The sequence below is a fragment of the Typopeltis vanoorti genome, chromosome 10, assembly GCF_054136105.1.
Source record: "Typopeltis vanoorti isolate ZY-2024b chromosome 10, IOZ_Tvanoo_1.0, whole genome shotgun sequence".
In the NCBI taxonomy this organism is placed as follows: Eukaryota; Metazoa; Arthropoda; class Arachnida; order Uropygi; family Thelyphonidae; genus Typopeltis; species Typopeltis vanoorti.
This window is the reverse complement of record NC_143558.1, coordinates 44,798,938-44,817,991: the sequence shown is the minus strand read 5'-3', so window position 1 is coordinate 44,817,991 and position 19,054 is coordinate 44,798,938. Positions and strand designations below refer to the sequence as shown.

The 19,054-nt window shown below is 37.6% G+C and overlaps 1 protein-coding gene across 1 annotated transcript in view; it reads right to left on the bottom strand.

Annotated features, from left to right (window-relative positions):
* The window catches only part of LOC150102377 (glycogen phosphorylase-like), a 479,880-nt gene that overhangs the window by 403,576 nt on the left and 57,250 nt on the right, over positions 1-19,054 (bottom strand). Inside the window, exon 2 of the mRNA XM_090399808.1 lies at positions 15,151-15,252. Within this exon, the coding sequence (XP_090255934.1) occupies positions 15,151-15,252 (102 nt within the window). The remainder of the gene's footprint in view (positions 1-15,150; positions 15,253-19,054) is intronic.

The window sequence follows — 19,054 nt, the reverse complement described above, 5'->3', positions numbered from 1 at the left end:
AGATCGGCAGTATGCCTTATGAGGAGCTAGTGCTTTATCTAATGATTTCTGGAATGTGCTTCCAGCGTTCTTCATTCCAAACGGTAAGACATTCCATTGATAGTGACCAGAATGCGTCACGAATGCGGTGAAGGGCTTTGCTTCCTTTTCCATAGGGATTTGCCAATATCCCTTGGTGAGGTCAACTACAGTGATAAATCTTGCTTGTCCTACCTCAAATAATAAATCTCTAGCTATTTTCATTGGATAAGCATCTGGAATAGTAAAACTATTCAGCAATCTAAAGTCAATGCATAGTCTGACACTTCCATTTTTCTTAGCCACACAAACAACGGGATGAGCCCATTCACTGACACTTGGCTCAATGAGACCCATATCTAACAGTTCTTTGACTTGTCGATCTACTTCCTTTTGTAGAGTGATTGGCACCCTATAGGGTTTGAGTCTCTTAGGGGAACAGTTCTCTGTAACTTTGATGGAGTGTCCATCAACTTTGGCATGACCAGGTTTGGAACTAAAAACATCTGCATATTTCCGGAGGATGTCAAAAAGTTCTTGTTTTTGTTCTTCCGTCAAGAGAGCTTCCATATCCTCAAGGTGTTTCCTAATATCTTCAACTGATTTATTCATCTTGTCAGCAGGTGCATAGTGGAGTGTTCCGAAATCTTCATCTAGTTCGAAAACTAGACCGACATGATTAATTCTTTGAATATATGGTCGAAGCTTATTTATGTGGAGCTCCCTGATACTTCCATCCTTCATCTCAACCTTCGCAGAATGTGGTCTAGTAAGTTGGACGACTGTAGCAGGTCCTGTCCAAGTATTTAGAAGCTTATGAGAGGATGAAGGTAACAATACTAAAACCTTTTCACCAACCATGAAGGATTTTTCTTTGGAACGAAGATTATATCTGGAGGAGTATTGTTCTTGAGACCCTTTGGCATTCTCGGATGCAATTTCATGAGCTTTTCTTAGATTTTCAAGAAGCTCTTGTAAATAATTTTCAACCGAGCGAGAGGCAGCAGTTGGGATGACTCGTCCACCAGTCCAAATTTCTTTTAACAAAGATAAGGGGCCTGGAGGTAATCTTCCATATACCAACTGGAAAGGTGATAACCCAGTAGTGCTATGTGGTACTTCTCGGTATGCGAATAGAAGATAGGGAAGATGTAAATCCCAGTTTCTTCCATGTTCCTGTATATTCTTATTCATCATCTCTTTTAAAGTTCTGTTCCAACGTTCAACAGCGCCCATACTCTCAGGATGTCCTGGAGTGGAAAAACGTGGAGCTATGCCTAGCAGATCTTCAAAAGCTTGAGTGAGTTTAGATGTGAAATTCGTACCTTGGTCGGTACAGACCATTTTAGGAAATCCAGTCTGAGTAAATATCCTCATTAGAACGTTACATGTAGTTTTAGCACTTATTTCCTTGACAGGTATGGCTTCGGCCCATCTAGTGCATAAATCAACAGCACATATTATGAATCGATGTCCTCTTCCCGATGGGGGTTCTAACGGTCCGATACAATCCACGCTCCATACCTCAAACGGAGCTTCTGGTCTGACGATAGGTCGTATGGGGATTCTATCTCTATATGTAGCAGTCCTTCTCATTTGACATTCCTTGCAGCTTTCGCAATATTTTTTCACGTCTTGTTTAATGGTAGGCCAAAAGAATGAGTACTTGATTCGCTGACGGGTTTTCTTTTCGCCGAGATGGCCAGCAAGAGGGATTTCATGTGCCATCTTTAAGACATTCTCTCGTTTCACATGCGGTAGCACTACTTGTCTAATATTCTCGCCACAAATATGTTCATTATGAAGCAGAACCCCATTGTCAAACGCATAGGAATTTTTCTGTCTTTTTGCCCATTCAAAACACCTTCGAAGCGTCTCATCATCCTTTTGAAGTTTGCCGAATTCGAATTTTGTTTTTTCTGGTATACACTCATTTTCTTCACCTGGTGGGGACTCTATCGTACTTACTGCCAATGCTGTACTGGTTATTTTCGAAGGCATGTCTTCATCTTCATCATCTTCTGACCGTTTATCGCTTAAATCTTTTAATTTCAGAACCGGTGTCTCCCAATGATGACTACTCTCATGTAGCTCGACGCTTTCGACCAGCATTTCATAGGCAGAGGAGCTCAGTAGCAGATCGGTAACCAGTTTTCTTGAGACAGCACATGTGACTGGAACATTACCATGTAAATTATCATCAATTTTCATTTCAAAAATCCTTAAGGGTGTTATTTCATTTTCTCCGAAAGCAGAAGATATTTCTATCTTACTTTCTCCATCATGGGGTGTATCTGCCACTAAATCTTCGCGCACTACCGGTATTTGCGCTCCCGTATCTATTATTCCATTTAAAACCCTACTTCCACATTTGATTTTGACCACCTTCAAATCATCTACATTTCGATCAATGTCCACTGATTTGGATACTGGAATGGAAATTTTGGCAGTCAACACACCTGATTTATCGTCATTCCCAGTGGTAGACGTTTGAACTAGGTTACTGTGTGCTGTAGTAGGAGTACCTTTTGATTGACTATTTTTCATACAAAACTTGGCAATATGACCTTCCCTTCTACAAGTAAAACAAGTTGGTTTGTAGTGAGGCTTGTATGAATCATCATTTCGCCACGGCTGGTACCATCTCGGTGGACTTTGAGAGGGAGATAACTTATTTTTGAATGTTCGCTCAGCAGGTGGAGTATAAGGTCTAAACTTTTCAGTAACCTTGTCCTTCGGAATAGCTCCGATGGGCTTCCTGGATGTACTACGAACACTGTCGTATTCGTCCAATCTGTCAGCTAACTTAGTTGGAGAAACGAATTTTGTCCAGTCGTCTAAGAGATGTTCTCTCACTTCATGTGGTACTTTCTTCTTCAGTTGATCCGTAATAATTAGATCTTTTAACCCTTCAAAATCCTTGATATCAAGGCCACCAATCCACTCTTCGAAATAATTAGTTATTTCATAACAGAAATCCCTCCAAGATTTTTCAGCAACCTTTTGGTGCATCACAAACTTTTTTCTGAAACTTTCAGGATTCAGTCTAAATCTCTTTAGTAGAATTGTTTTAATATATTCATAATCTTCGCAATTTTCTTCTGACTCTCTACCAATTAATTGGACAATCTCAAATGGTAACAAAGTCAAGAGACATGATATCCAGTCTTTAACATCTATTTTTGTTCTCTTAGCTTGTCTTTCAAACAGGGATAGGTATATCACAATGTCATCCTCTTGTAATCTAAACCTAGGCATTAGCTTAATTAGTTCAAGACAATATGGTTTATTGTCACTGGATACTGGAGTTGAGGTTGGTTGAACACGCGCTTCAATTTCCAGTTTCTTCAACTCGAACTCCATTTGTTCTCTTTTCTGTTGGGCCCCCAATTCATCTTTCCGGCATTGGGCTTCTAGTTCTTCCTTCCGCCGTTGAGCTTCTAATTCTTTCTTCATCAGTTCTTCCTCGAGTCTGGTACTAATAATCGTCTCCAACATCCCTTTAACAAATTCTTCTTCATAAAATTTACTTCCCGTAATAATCATTTTAAGATCTATCACTTTCATTTCAACAGTTGGCTTCTCTCCCAATTCTTCAGCCAATTTACGTAAATCTTCCTTTCTACCTTTGGTTAAATAAGTCATGGTGCTAAACAATAACTCTCTTTACTGATAAAAAAAAATCACCCTAAAAAAAAGAATCAATTGCACTTTTTTTTTTTCTTTTTTTTTTAAAAGCCCAAAAAGAGATGTATACATTTGGCGATTATGGGACTCATAATTAAATTCAACATATCATTTGTAAACATAGATAAATCTTACAATATTATCAGATAAAAACTTCAACTACACAATTTACTACACTTTCAAATACACAAATATATATATATATATATATATATATATATATATGTGGATATATAAAAACAAAACAAAAAAATAGTTCCGATTTTACACCTCTACTATATAATAACTGAAATCTCGAAACAGAACTATCAAAACAGTATGCAAAAATTAACTATGATAACACTGTCGTGTTCTTTCTCTGGCGAGAAATCACAAGTTCTGACTGTTCCAAGATGGAACTAACATGCAAAACAGGACAAATCGGTAACTGCAGAACAAAATAAATTTAAAATGAAAAAAAAAACAACTATTCTGAACTATCTGGGACGAAAATATAGCTTGAACACTGGCGTGTTTTTCATTTATCCAAACTGTTGTACTACTGTTCCAGGATGGAACAAAATTTGAATACTGACGTATTCTTTCTCTGGCGAGAAATCAAAACTACTACTGTTCCAGGATGGAACAAACTACGAACACTATTTTTTTTTTTTTTTGTTTTGTATTAGAACAGACTTTCGCCCAAATAATCAAAATAGAACTCTAAAACATGGGAGCATGCATTTACATAACGAATTGCTCTCACCTTGTAGATCCTGTCGACTGCGCCAGTAAAATTCGGACTTGTGATGAGTGGTAAAGCTGGTGAAAGTCTTGATCATTACGCAGAATGAATGCTCGCTTATACGTATACTTTTAGAACACATTCATACGCATTTCACTGATGTAACTCTAGTGATGTTATTTATTTCTGAAAAACTTGACACAAACTTGCTTTACAAGATTCTTGAAACTACAAAAACATTATAATTTGCCTTCAAACACTAATGTTGTACTTATTCTTTCACTTCGGGCACATTTAAAAAAAATGGATACCACACACAGCGGAAACTTTTCTAATCAAGTCCTAAGCGTCGTCTGCTTCTGTCACGACTGCAGCGCCTCCTCGCCAAAAGTACACAGTTTTAAAGAGAATTCGCAAGTCTTTGTGACAAAAATCTTTACAATATATATATATATATTTTTTACAAATATATTAGTAAGAAAGTAATGTATTTTTTCCCCCTCAAAATACATAATTTATTTAACAATGACTTACATGGACTTTTAATATGCCATCTTCAGCAAGTATATTGTGAATTTCAAGTCCCCATCATTCTCTATACACTTTCTCCATCAGTGAGTGAGACAATGTTACAATTATGGAAAAGTCACTACTGTATCGATGGAGCTCATCATCAATGACATATTTCAAATCCTCATCATCTACAAAATGGCAAACTTAGAATGTATCCTTCAGAGGACCAAACAGGTGATAGCCGAGGGGTGTCAAATATGGGCTATGGATAGAACTGGGAAGATCACTCCAACCAAATGTTGCATCTCTTGTAAACAAACTGAAGTGAGGTCATTTGTCATGGAGGCCTCATTCATGTTTCTGATAAGCTGAACTCTATGGATGCTTTTTCAAATTCTTCAACATCCCGCAGTTGTGAATTGATTGTGGTGACTCTCTCCAAAAATGTCAACAAGCAAGACTATCTATCTGACAACACAGCTGTCATGACTCGGCTCACAGAATGCTGTCTTTTGAATTTCTTCCTGTGCAGTGAATTCAGATTTTTTTGTTTCAGGATCATAATGGTCAATCTGTTTTCATCACTTCATGTGTAGAGGCTTAAGTGCTGTCAGGACATCATGTTGGAGGCTTAATGGATTTTTTACAACACTCAGAAAGGATTAAAACAGAATTTAATATGTCCTATATTTCGTCCTAGTCACTAGTACATCTACGGGAATTACAAAAACAACTAATGTTACATAACACAAATATCAAACAATACTAAGCCCAACCACGTGGGTGACACTAAAGTGCTGTCTAGGTGGAGTGCCCTCTAAGGACGGTTGCAGGTGGCCTGGAATGTAAGGTGGGACCTCTGGTGGTGAGTGTTTCCCAAATCTTCAGAAGCTTAATGCAACCATATTTATTAAGATTTGGTTGATTTCTGAGAGCTGCTGCTGCTTCTAAGAATAGTCTCTCTTTCTTGAATTTGCTGTGGTGGAGCATGGTGGTTTTCTTCCATGATACCCTGTGGGTGATGTCCAAGACATGGTCAGCCAAGCCTGAATGACCATAGTTGTGTTTACAGATGTAAGACTTGTGTTCCTCCAGGCGGATGGATGCTGATCTGCCTGTCTGTCCAAAGTATGCCAGCTTACAGGAACAGGGTACTTTATAAACTCCAGGCCGAGAGAGAGAGAGAGAGAGAGAGAGAGAGGGAGCTGATCTTACGTAGAACGGATAAGGGTAGCAAGTTTGCAGTGGGGCTTATATGTTTTGTGTAGATTGTACTTTTTTAGAATCTTGGCTATTTTTTCAGATGTGCCACAGATGTAGGGTATGGTGATGGCATTTTTAAAATCTTGTTGACGAGAAGGACGGGGAATGTGGGAGGAACTGATTATATTTTTGATACTGAGTCAAAAAAATAATCAGTTCCTCCCCCATTTTCCATCCTTCTCGTCAACAAGATTTTAAAAATGCCATCACCATACCCTACATCTGTGGCACATCTGAAAAAATAGCCAAGATTCTAAAAAAGTACAATCTACACAAAACATATAAGCCCCACTGCAAACTTGCTACCCTTATCCGTTCTACGGAAGATCAGCTCCCTCTCTCTCTCTGCCTGGAGTTTACAAAGTACCCTGTTCCTGTAAGCTGGCATACTTTGGACAGACAGGAAGATCAGCATCCATCTGCCTGGAGGAACACAAGTCTTACATCTGTAAGCACAACTATGGTCATTCAGGCTTGGCTGACCATGTCTTGGACACCACCCACAGAGTATCATGGAAGAAAACCACCATGCTCTACCACAGCAAATTCAAGAAAGAGAGACTATTCTTAGAAGCAGCAGCAGCTCTCAGAAATCAACCAAATCTTAATAAATATGGTTGCATTAAGCTTCAGAAGATTTGGGAAACACTCATCACCAGAGGTCCCACCTACATTCCAGGGCACCTGCAACCGCCCTTAGAGGGTACTCCACCTAGACAGGACTTTAGTGTCACCCACGTGGTTGGGCTTAGTATTGTTTGATATTTGTGTTATGTTACATTAGTTGTTTTTGTAATCCCCGTAGATGTCCTAGTGACTAGATCGAAATATAGGAAGTATTAAATTCTGTTTTAATCCTTTCTGAGTGTTGTAAAAAATCCATTAAGCCTCCAACATGATGTTTTCATCACCTGTGACTATACATAAAATAAAAGCACCTCTGCATTCCTGTTGGGCTAGAGGAGCTCTATATATATATAGAACTCCTCTAGGGCTCCAAAAGAAAAAGGAAAAAAAACACTAGAAAATTTTTCAAAAATCTTTTCCTAATTAAAAATCATTTTTTTATTTACGTTGTGTCATGTCTTCTATTTCTATACTACTTATGAATAAACGGTCACATAAGGTGGGAATACCCTATACTCTCAGGAATTAAGGCCGCTGTGAACACAAGGCAAACGAATCTAGAGTAGTGCTCAGGCGGAACCCAAGCGCTACTTCATTTGCTGAGCCAGGCCAGAGGAGATCATGGGTATCATGTATTGGCGATCACTGAAGATGCTCAGTCATAGGTCGTATGCAATCATAGTGTGTAGTATTCTCAAATTGTTCTACTCAACTCGCCCCCCCCCAGATTAAATCATGAGTGCTCACACCACCCACCCCCAAGATTAAATCCTGAGTGCGCCACTGCAAGCATCTATAAAAGCTGTCATTTTGAACCATTTGTGTGCTATACTCAAGTGACCAATCAGAACCACTCACTGTGATGGAACTAAAAATTTGTCACTTTTTATTATAAAAAATTATAATTTTAAAATTCAAATTATATCACCCATTTTGCAGATGTATAATGATACTGATAAACGTAATAATGTTGGTATAAGAAGTTAATATTGATTATACATACGCTCATGAGACAAATGATATGACCTACCAAGTAGTCTGTTTGGTCTCCTTTGGCTGCAATAACTGCATCCATTTTGGCATTGACTCCACTAGCTCACGGAAGATGTTCTGAGGTATTCTGAACCAACTAGACAGAATAATGTCCCAGAGTTCAAGACAGAGTGAGACACTGGTGTCAACTGGCAGATGTTGCATTCCACATGATCCCACAAATGTTCAATGGGATTCAAATCAGGAGAATTAGGAAACAGAGAGACCACATGGAATGCTTGGATATACTCTTTAAATTATGCTTCCATAGTGCAACCCTTATGACATGAGGCACTGTCTTGCTGGAAGAGTCCAGATCATTGGGCCACTGTCACCATGTAGGACAATACCTAGTTTGAAACAATTCCCAAGTAATAATTAGCAGTGAAAATGTGTTCAATGTGAGCAGGCCTGTTTCCAACCAAATGTGCAGCGTTTGACCAGAAACAAGCCAGGTGGTCATAACATGTTGGCCCACGGTGTATCTTATGAAGGCAAAATTTGGCATAACATATAAAGATGAGCGACGGTGCCATTAAAATATATAGTTAAAAATCATATTGTATAAAAATGTACTCATATGATTAATAGTATTGCTTCATACAATTTTTGTCACCAGTGCAAGTGCTGAGTTTATTTTATTTTATTTTTCTTTTAATAATCAGATACTCCAATTAATTAGAGTAAGTACTATACATGTTTTAATTTAGGCTTCATTGTAACTTCTGGTTTTTACATATTTTTTATTTCATTTTCTTAAAAATAATAATGGGCAATTTTACAAGTACAGTAAAATCCTTATTGTGACATAGCATAGCAGCATAAAGAATTATTAGTGCTTTACCAGATGTTGATTATAGGAACCACAAATAATAATTATATTTAATCATTAAAATAATTGTCTAATTTACAAAACTAAATGGGTGGCCTCTTGTGGGAATGGATACTTTGGAGAAGGGAGACGATGTCAGGTAACACTGAGCCCAGTGGAGTCTAGAAGGGATAATGCTGGGTATAGAAACAATGGCATTTATATGCTTTATACTAATGCCAGGAGTATCCGAATAAGGGAGAGGAATTGGTGGCACAGATAGCATCAGCCTGGCCAAAAATTATTGCGATCACTGAGACATGGTTGACAGAAGGGGATATAACAACAGGAATAGAAGTTGCAGGGTATAGCATTTTTCGTCAGGATAGGAGGGGAAAGCATGGTGGTGGGGTACTGCTTATGATAAGTGATGAACCATGTCCTCTAAGAGGCTTTGGAAAGAAGTGAGACAAATGATTTTGAGAGCGTATGGTGTGAGGTAGAGGTAGGCAAGACAGGATATTTAGTGGGGTGTTGCTACAGACCCAGGAGCACAGAGGATGGGGACCAGAAGATGTTTAGACAGCTAAGTTTGGCAAGTGCAAGAAGAATGATTGCTATGGGAGATTTTAACTACAGTAGTATAAATTGGAGAGAGGATGATGCATATAGCAATAGGGGAATGGAATTTCTAGAATTCTTGAGGGACAAATGTCTTAGGCAACATGTAACAAAGGGAACAAGAGGTTCAAGAGTTTTGGATTTGGTTATGGCATCAGAAGAGTTGATAATAACTGAGTTGACATCTCTCCCACCAGCTGGAGAGAGTGACCATATGGTTATTATTATTATTACTATTATTACGGGCAACTCCAAGGAGTCATTAGACTCATCGAGGGAGGCCCCAAATCATATTCATCACAACTATTTGACATTCATACAGTATCTATCATACCTCGCCTTAAACTCATTCACTGTCACAGCATCCACCACAGACTCAGGGAGCGCATTCCACTCATTCACTACTCTAAAAGTAAAGAACCCAGCTCTAACACCTTTACTAACCACACTTTTGCCCAGTTTCCATGGATGTCCCCTAGTCCTCCCACAACCAGCCCTGTTCTCAAAAATATCTTCTGAATTAATTTTATAGAAACCCTTCAGTAATTTGAATGTCTCAATCATATCTCCCCTCCTCCGCCTATCAACCAATTTTTGCAACCCACAAATCCTCAACCTGTTCTCATACGGTTCATTCCACAGACCTGCTATCATCTTGGTCACTCGCCTCTGGATCCTCTCCACCTCCTCCCCATCAAGAAGAAACCTAGGTGACCAAATCTGAGCACAGTAGTCTAGATGGTTTTGACTTGGAAAATGAATAGACATGCAGGAGTATCAAAGAGATGGGAACTTATGTGGAATTATAATGCAGGTGATTATAATAGTCTTAGACGTCAACTTCAGGAAGTTTCATGGTGGGAGGAATTGTAAGGCAGGGATATCATTAGTGCCTGGAAAATTGTGAAAGAATATTTGTTAGCAGCAATGGTAAGTTGTATACCATGAGTGAAGAAGAGGACACAATTTGGAGTAAAGTGGATGACAAACATAATATTAAACAGGAATTGCATGCGAAAAAGAGGCTATGGAAGAGATATAAGGAGACAGGTGAAGAGAAGATGCATGAAGAATATAAGACACAGGCCAGAAGAGTGACTAGAGTGGTAAGGAAAGCGAAACTGGAATATGAGAGGAGATTGGTCCTAAGATCCAAAGAAAATCTTACGGAATTTTTTAGCTATGTGGCCAGTAGAAGGAAAAATGACTGTGGAAGAATGATATTGTGGGATAAAAATGGGAATAGAGTGATTGATGCAGAGGACATAGTGGAATTGTTCAATGAACACTTTATTGGAGTATTTCATCCTAGAGGAGTCAGTTTTAATGCTAGAGGGATAGGGCTGGTTCGAGGTTTAGAGGTACAGGAGGAGAGTGTGTTTCAGATACTGAGTACTCTAGATGTCAGTAAAGCTGTGGGACTGGATGGTATTTCACCACGAGTTTTGAGAGAATGTGCTAGAGAACTGACAGTGCCTTTAACTTGGCTTTTCAATGAAAGTCTGACTTTGGCAAAGGTGCCCAGGGAATGGAAGGAAGGAAGATAGTGCCATTGCATAAGGGTGGTAACAGACTGGAAGTGTCTAATTATAGGTCAGTCTGTGTGTCATCGGTAGTTGTTAAGATCTTGGAGAAAGTAGTGAGGGACCGTATACAGCATTGGGCAGATGAGGGTAATGTTATCTGTGAGAGTCAACATGGATTTGTGAAAGGGCACTCTTATTTTAGCAATATGCTAGCCTTTTATAATAAAGTTACAAGAACATTAGATGAGGGAAAGGCATATACTGCAATTTTCTTAGACTTAGCGAAGGCATTTGACTGGGTGCCACATGATAAGCTGATATTTAAGTTGCAGCATATCGGTCTGGATGTCAGATTGGTCAACTGGATTCAGGATTGGCTGTCTGATAGGTATCAGAGAGTTGTGTATGGTGGAGCAGTTTCAAGGAGGCAGAGGGTTACAAGTGGGGTCCCGCAGGGCTCAGTACTAGGACCTATATTGTTTAACCTTTATATCAATGACATTGCCAGTGGATTGCAAGGGGATATTCAGTTGTTTGCGGATGATGCGAAGCTGGGAAGGATTATTAGTAATAGTGCAGATGTGGTAAACTTGCAAGAGGATTTAAATAAGCTAGATAGATGGGCAAATGAATGGGGGTGTCAGTTTAATGCAGCAAAATGTAAGGTCTTGAGGTTTGGGAAACATCGATGGGATGCTGCATACTCTATCGGAGGAGTTATACTGGAGGAAGTAGGGGAGACAAGAGATCTGGGGTTGATGATTGATAGAAACCTGAAGTTTAGGGGACATATTGCAAAGGTGGTAAAGGTAACACAGAGGATTGCTGCAATTATGAGAAGGACACTGACCTGCAGAGATAAGATTGTTATCATTCCGTTGTATAAGTCTCTGATCAGACCACACTTGGACTATTGTTCTCAGATTTGGTCCCCAGGATTTGAAGGGGATAAATTAACTGTGGTGGTTTCAGGACTGTACAAGGATAGTTATGAATATCGGCTGAGGGAATGTGAACTGCACAGTTTGGATAGAAGAAGGAGAGGTGATATGATTGAGACTTTTAAACTGTTGAGAAGTGGTTACAGGGTTGACACTGGGGTATTCTCTCGCTTGGTTGAACAGCGGGAAGGAATGATGAGAAGAGGCCATCCCTGGAAGTTACGAAAGGAAACTGTGAGCAAGAGGGTAAGGAGTGGTTTCTTTGCATGGAGGGTGGTTGAACCATGGAATGCATTGCCTGATGGAGTGGTGGGAGCGAGAATGGTCAATGAGTTTAAAGAGTGGTATGATAGACTAGGGGGGGGACCTCCCCTCGATGAGTCTTGACAGACTTTATGTTCTTAGGAAGGACCTCCCACGATGAGTCTTTTGACTCCATGGAGGCCTGTTAATAATAATAATAATAATAAATATTACAAATTGTAGTTATTATTATTATATTATTGGTTGAAGGTGATCAACCTTCAATTTGATCAACTGCACCTTAAATTCATTCACATTTCTAGCATTCACAATATCCAGAAACATATTCTATTCACTCACTGCTCTCTATGTTGAGTCTCTTCTTCTAGGAATACATCTTCCAGGAACAGCTTCTCATTCTTTCCTTCCTGACCTCTAGTCTATGCATAATTCCTTCTGTATAAATATTTTAAAATTCCAGAGGAAGTTTTTATCACTTGGTTAAAGTATAATATTATATGAGGAACTTCACATTCATTTGCACATTTCTTCCTGCTGCAGTTATTCAGTGAATAATTTGCACCTGGATGATATGCCATGACATAGTAATCTCTCTCTCTCTCTCAGTAATTCAACTATTTGTTCAGCCACAATCATTTTCCCACCATCTGCATTTGTTTATCATAGGTTATATTCTGCAATCATTCTTCCTTTTACTCACCAAAAAAGACCAAAGATCCCTCTAGGATTTTCCTTGCTCGGCTTTATTTTTATTTATTTTTTTTTTAAGGCAAGCATTATATTATTTAAGTCTAAACAATCTGGTATGGATGTTTGGACATTGATTTCCACTCATGTTGATGTTTAGAGGGATAAAACAGATATCTAAAGCTAATAATTAAATTTATTTATAAAATTAGGTTAACAAAGTCAATATTTTGCCTTTGTCACCAAGGCATCTTCATAAGCACAAAGACATTGAGCATATACATGCAGGCACATAAGAAGGCAAACACAGAATGATTGTAAAAGGCAGACTCCTATAGCCCTAACTAGCACTCTTTATGGGTGTGGTGATGGACATTTGCTGAAAGTATCAAAATGATAATCTCCCAGATTTTTGGCAATGTGATGCAGCCAAATTTGTTTGTGTTTGGGGAATGTTGTAGTGCTGTAGAAGATTCAAAAATAGTTTCTCTGATTTAATCTGTTTTTGTACATGAGGGAGGATTTTTCCATTGGATCTGGTGATCTATATCCATGACATGGTCTGCACCCCAGAAGAACTGTAGTGTAGATGAAGGCCAAGTCTAAAACAAGTTTGTCCCAAGAAGGCTTTTACAAACATCCACATCTTACCAGATGTGTCAAACCCACAGCTGCTGTAGTCAACAAGTAGTGAGTATTCTATGAGCTGCACTACTGAGGCAGTATTGATTTTTGTCTTCTTTATTATGCTGGTCACGCTTCTTACCTGTATTTTGTACGACCCATAACATTTTGCCTTATATTTTTTCTACTACATTTTCTTTTTTATGCAGCTTCTGCTTATTGATGTCCCATCTGATTTATCATCTTAATGCTAGGAAGACAGTCCAACAGCCATTCCTGTAATCGGATTACTAATATCCATCCCTAACCAATTTCAATAGTAGTTTGTCATGTAGTATTCAATCGAACAACTTCACAAAATCAAGACAAATTATTATGTATTTATCTTCCCTATCCAATACACCTAGAATATAGTTAGGTACTAAAACTTCTCCCTAACAAATCCATGATGCTGTTTAGAAAGTGGCCTATTCTCATCAATACAAGTATGTATTCTGAGTCAGACTCTCTAACACCTTCACTACTACACATGATAAGATTGGCTTATAATTTGACACCGCTGACTTGGATCCTCTCTTATGCAGTGGCACTATTTAGCTTAGCTTTCTTATTTTTCTTGGACTGCTTCTATCACTTAACTCTTGTTAAATGATAATGCCCTTAACAAACAAGGTAAAGGCATTTCCCTTGTATATTAACTTAATGTACATGATAATACAGTGCACAGATTTACTGCCTGGTTTCATGTAGATGTGGAAATGGTGGAAAGAATTCAGAGATGAGTTACCAAAATGGTAAATGATTTGTAAAATGCTCTAAGAGGATAGACTAAATGTTTGTGAGTTAAGAAATTTAGCTAAAAGCAGAAAAGAAGGGAACATGATAGAAACATATAAGTTACTAAAGGGATGCTGAGAAATTTTCCAATGCATGAATGGATTGGAAAGAAGGCATCATCATTGACATTGTGGAACAGTGTAGTTATCAAGGGTGTAAGGACTGGATTATTTGCTTGGGGGGGGGGTGCTGAATGAGTGGAATAGTTACCAGGGATGATCATTTGATTGCTATGTTGGTGAATGATATTAAGAAGAGACAGCATTATGTAAAATTTTAATGTGTCCCTCACACAATGAACTTTTGGGATGCCATGGCAGCTTGCATTACAATAATAATAATATCCCATCCAGTTTTACTAACATCAAAGCTTTCCTGAACTGATGATAACCCTTTTTTATTAATAGTGTAATTCAATCAGACTACTCCTAGCCTATCCACAACTTCAAATACAACAAAATACTCAGTAAATATTTTCAGTATAACTTCAGCATATGTGACATTTCGTCTGTATCCACAAAAGCAAGTCTTTCATATTCAATCTTCCTTCTACTACAAAAACTAGAATATTTCCTAAGATTTTGTTTAGCCAGAGCTAAGTTAGCAAAAGGAATTTACCAGAGATGTGTAGAGATTTTTCAATGAGTAGCAGGTTTTAAAGAACAAATTATCTCTGAACTTGCTGAACTTAGGTCTAGTGAGTCTGCAATGAGTCTTTTGACTCCATGGAGGTCTGAATAATAATAAAACATTAATGTCACATGAATTTAAGGCAAGTATTGTATTCAGATAACTAATGTAGCTGCCCATGATAACTTAAAATAATATTAAGATTAACAATGACAAATGGACATTTGCTGAAGAACTTGTCCATTAATTGATAATCCACATTAATTTTCAGTTTTCCAAAATATTTGTACAATTTTTATTTCAGCTATTTTTTTTTCAATTCTTAATAAATAAGAAAACACTGACCTGATATATTGCTTCATCACATGTATTCTGAATTCCCAAATTGATCATTGTATTTGTAAGAGTTCGTCCCATATAATATTCTAATGACAGATAATACACTCTCTGTAAAAGACATTATACAAATATTTTGAACTGTTCTAACATAACTACTGAAAAAAATACAATCAAAAACTAGAAAATGACAAATTTACATAAAGATAAATGATCTTCAATAAATTAATTTAACTAAAATACAGTAAATGGCTTGCAAGCTCTAGAGAATGATATGACTTCATCAGTATAATTATTTATCATATTCTTTTTAACACCAATCATCATGTTGGAGGTTTAATGGAGTATTGACAGCGTTAAGAAAGGGATTAAAAACTAATTTTAATGTTTCCAATAGAAAAGTTCATCTCAGTCAATGACACATCTAAAGGGAGTACAAATAACACTTGTAACATGCATGCACGCACGCACTACCCAATGAAACACATGGGCAACTCTAAAGTCCTATCTAGGTGGCGTGCCTTCTATCGGTGTTTGTAGGTGGTCATGGATGTAAACTGGGATCGCTGATGATTATTGTTTCCCATATTTCAGAAGTTTAATGCAACCATATTTGTTTCAATTAAATTGATTTCTGAGTGCCACTGCAGATTCCAAAAACAGTCTTTTCTTTTGAAGTTTACTATGATGGAGAATGGCGGTTTCCTTCCAGATGATCCTGTGAATGGTATCCAATACATGGTCTGCCCATAGTAGTGATTACAGATGTAAGATTCGTTTTCATCTAAAGAGATGGTGGCTGATCTACCTATCTGTCTAAAGTAAGCCAACTTGCAGGAACAGGGTACTTTCTATGCTCCAAGCATTAATAGGGGGGGGGGCTGATCTTTGCCCCACCAGAAACTTGGTAGCAAGTTTCTGGTGGGGCTTAAAAGCTATGTAGAGGTTATCCTTTTTTTAAAGACCTGGCTATTTTTTCCCAGATGTGCCATGGATGTGGGGAATGCCGATACATTTCTGAAATCCTTCTGAAGGGATGGCCAAGGAATGGGGAAAGGATTGATTATTTTTTAAATTCTGTAAGCACTGCAGCCATTGGATATGTATATGGTTCAGTTCTGTTGAAAAAGAGGTTCCACTGGAACAAAGATTATAGATATTGAATACAGATAATCTTTTGTTCCAGTGGAACCTCTCTTTCAACAGAATTCAACCATATACATAACACCTTCGTATCCAATGGCCACAGTGCTTACAGAATTTTAAAAATAATCCTTCTTGCTTGCACTTGAGTATGCTGATCACCTGTTTTCTTTATATTCTCTACAGAAAACTCTACAATGTTTTTTCTTTTTTTTGAAGCTCTGGCTTTATATCTCTACTCATCCACTTAATTTTCACTTGGTTTATCCTCGTGACCTTTGGTATGCAGTCTGATACTGCTTTTCCCAAATAATCGCTGACCACTTTCCCATGCACTACTGATTTTCTTTCATGTATCAAGCCATGGAATTGCTCCAAGATGCCTCCAAAGTCTGTCATAATTACCAGCATTATAGTTCAGCATAAACCCTTTCTTGACAGAGAACGTATCTTTAATAGATATGTCTTGGTTACAAATGAATGAAATAAAGGAAAAATTTTTGTTAGGATAAATAATTGATTTCAAATTTTGGAAAATAAACTAGAAAGCAGGAAAGGTGAAAGCCCCAAAGACCTGCTAGTAAAGAGATAGGAAAATTCTTGAATAGTATATAATGAAGTGGCAAGTGACTGTTCATATACTAAGAAAGAGAATGCAAACAATAAATGATTATTGAACAAGACATGGAAACTCTGAAGAAAGGTTTATAACAGTATTTGAAAATGCAATCTCAGAGAATTAAAGAAATTCATTACAGAAATTATAGAGATGAAGATAAGTTATTTAAAAGATCTGGAGAAAATATGAGAGAAATTACTGCAGCGTTTGGTGGATAGAAGGAAGGGGGGGGGGACATGATCGAGACATTTAAGCTATTGAAGGGTTATTATCATATTAACACTGAGAATGTTTTTTACATGGTAGAATGAGGGAAAGGAGCAAGGACAAGGGCCATCAATGGAAGTTGCAAAAGACAGTGGTCAGTAAAAAAGTAAGTTTTGTGCATGGAGAGTAGTAGGAGCATGGCATGCATCATTGCCTGAGATGGTGGTAAAAGTGCAGACTGTGGATGAATTCGAGGAGTGGTATGATACTTCGTGTTGACTAGTGTTGACTTTAACATGATGAGTCTTGTGACTCCGTGGAAGTCAGGAAAATAATAATAATAAAAGAGCATACTGCTAACTGAAATGATAAGACTGCTGAAAGATTTAAATATTACAACTAATACCTAAAAATGAAATAATAAACATAACAGAAGAGATGGGGAAATGGAAAGACATACATCAATGACAATATAGCAATAGAAATGCTTAAGACTACTAGAGAATGATCATTAATAAAGCAACAGAGAGTGAAAAGAATTCCCAGATGAGGAAAAAAAGCAATAATAACCAAAATTCCAAAGAAAGGCAATCTCACAAAATGTGAAAATTGGAGATGAATTAGCCAACTGTTAGTATTTGAAAAAATAGTATTACTTTAGAAATTAATTTAGAACCTCCTTATACCTAAACTTCATAGGTTTCTGCAAAGCTTTTAGTGGTAATGATGAAAAGACATTTCAAATAATTATTAGATGCTATGGAATTAAAAATATTTTGACCAGAATGTATAAAAAATTCTGAGCTACATAAACAAAGTAAAAAGGAATGAATCATCATCTTCATCTTCCTTTTATTCTCTTTTACCTTGCAGTGTCAAGGGTTTATTTATTAAGCATCGGACTTCAAACCTTTCACAGGATAAGGTGGTCAGCTCTATGCCCCGGTGTATCTTTTATGTCCATAGTGTTGAGTTCTCAAGGCCGGTTTGCCTGCTTTGCAGGATGAAAAACCCCAGGATAAACTGGGGAAAAATCCTGCTATCCACGTCCAAGACTGGCTAACTTGGCTATGAAAAAGATCCTTCAGCTCCTCACATCACTGACGGGAATCGAATTTAGGATGCTCCTTCCCCGGGCATATGGTTGTGAAGAGCACAGCCACTAGGCTAACTGCGCGAACAAAAATGGAAATTTCAGTAAAATAAAAAGATGTAAACAGAATTGAATTTGCCACCTAATGAGAACAGACAGAGGAGAAATTTCATGAGATCCCAGAAGTAAGAAGGAAAGACTGCCAACTAGGCAAATAACAGAAAAAAGAAGTAAAGATGGCCAAATGGGAGAGGAGCTGGAGAAAAAGAGAAAGAATTAGTTCCAAAAGACAGGGAGAAAAACTAAATCTTGGCTAAATATATATATATATATATATATATATATATATATATATATATATATATATATATATATATATATATATATATATATATATATATATATACAGGGTGTTCGGGATAAATTTGACAGTTTCGTAAGGAAAAAGAAAATCTTCTTTGTATCTATTAAATTTAATGAATTGACAAAAAAACATTACAGGCAGAGTTAATTACAATACTATCAACAAGATTTACTCAAAATAACCACCATTAGCATCGATCACAGCTTCAATTCTGCTTCGGAACCTCGAACAAGCTGATGCTACAGTCTCCCTGGGAAGGGCCGCAAAAACTGTTTTAATTTTATCCATTAACTGGGCTTTTGTATTACTGGAAGTGCGATTGGTGTCTTTTTCAACTGCGCCCCATACAAAATAATCCATGGGGTTAAGGTCTGGGGAGTTTGGAGGCCAAACATTTGGACTGGTGAAGTCGTAGAAATTTTCAGACAACCATTTTTGACTTTTCCCAGAGGTGTGGCAAGGGGCCGAATCCTGCTGCCATACATAC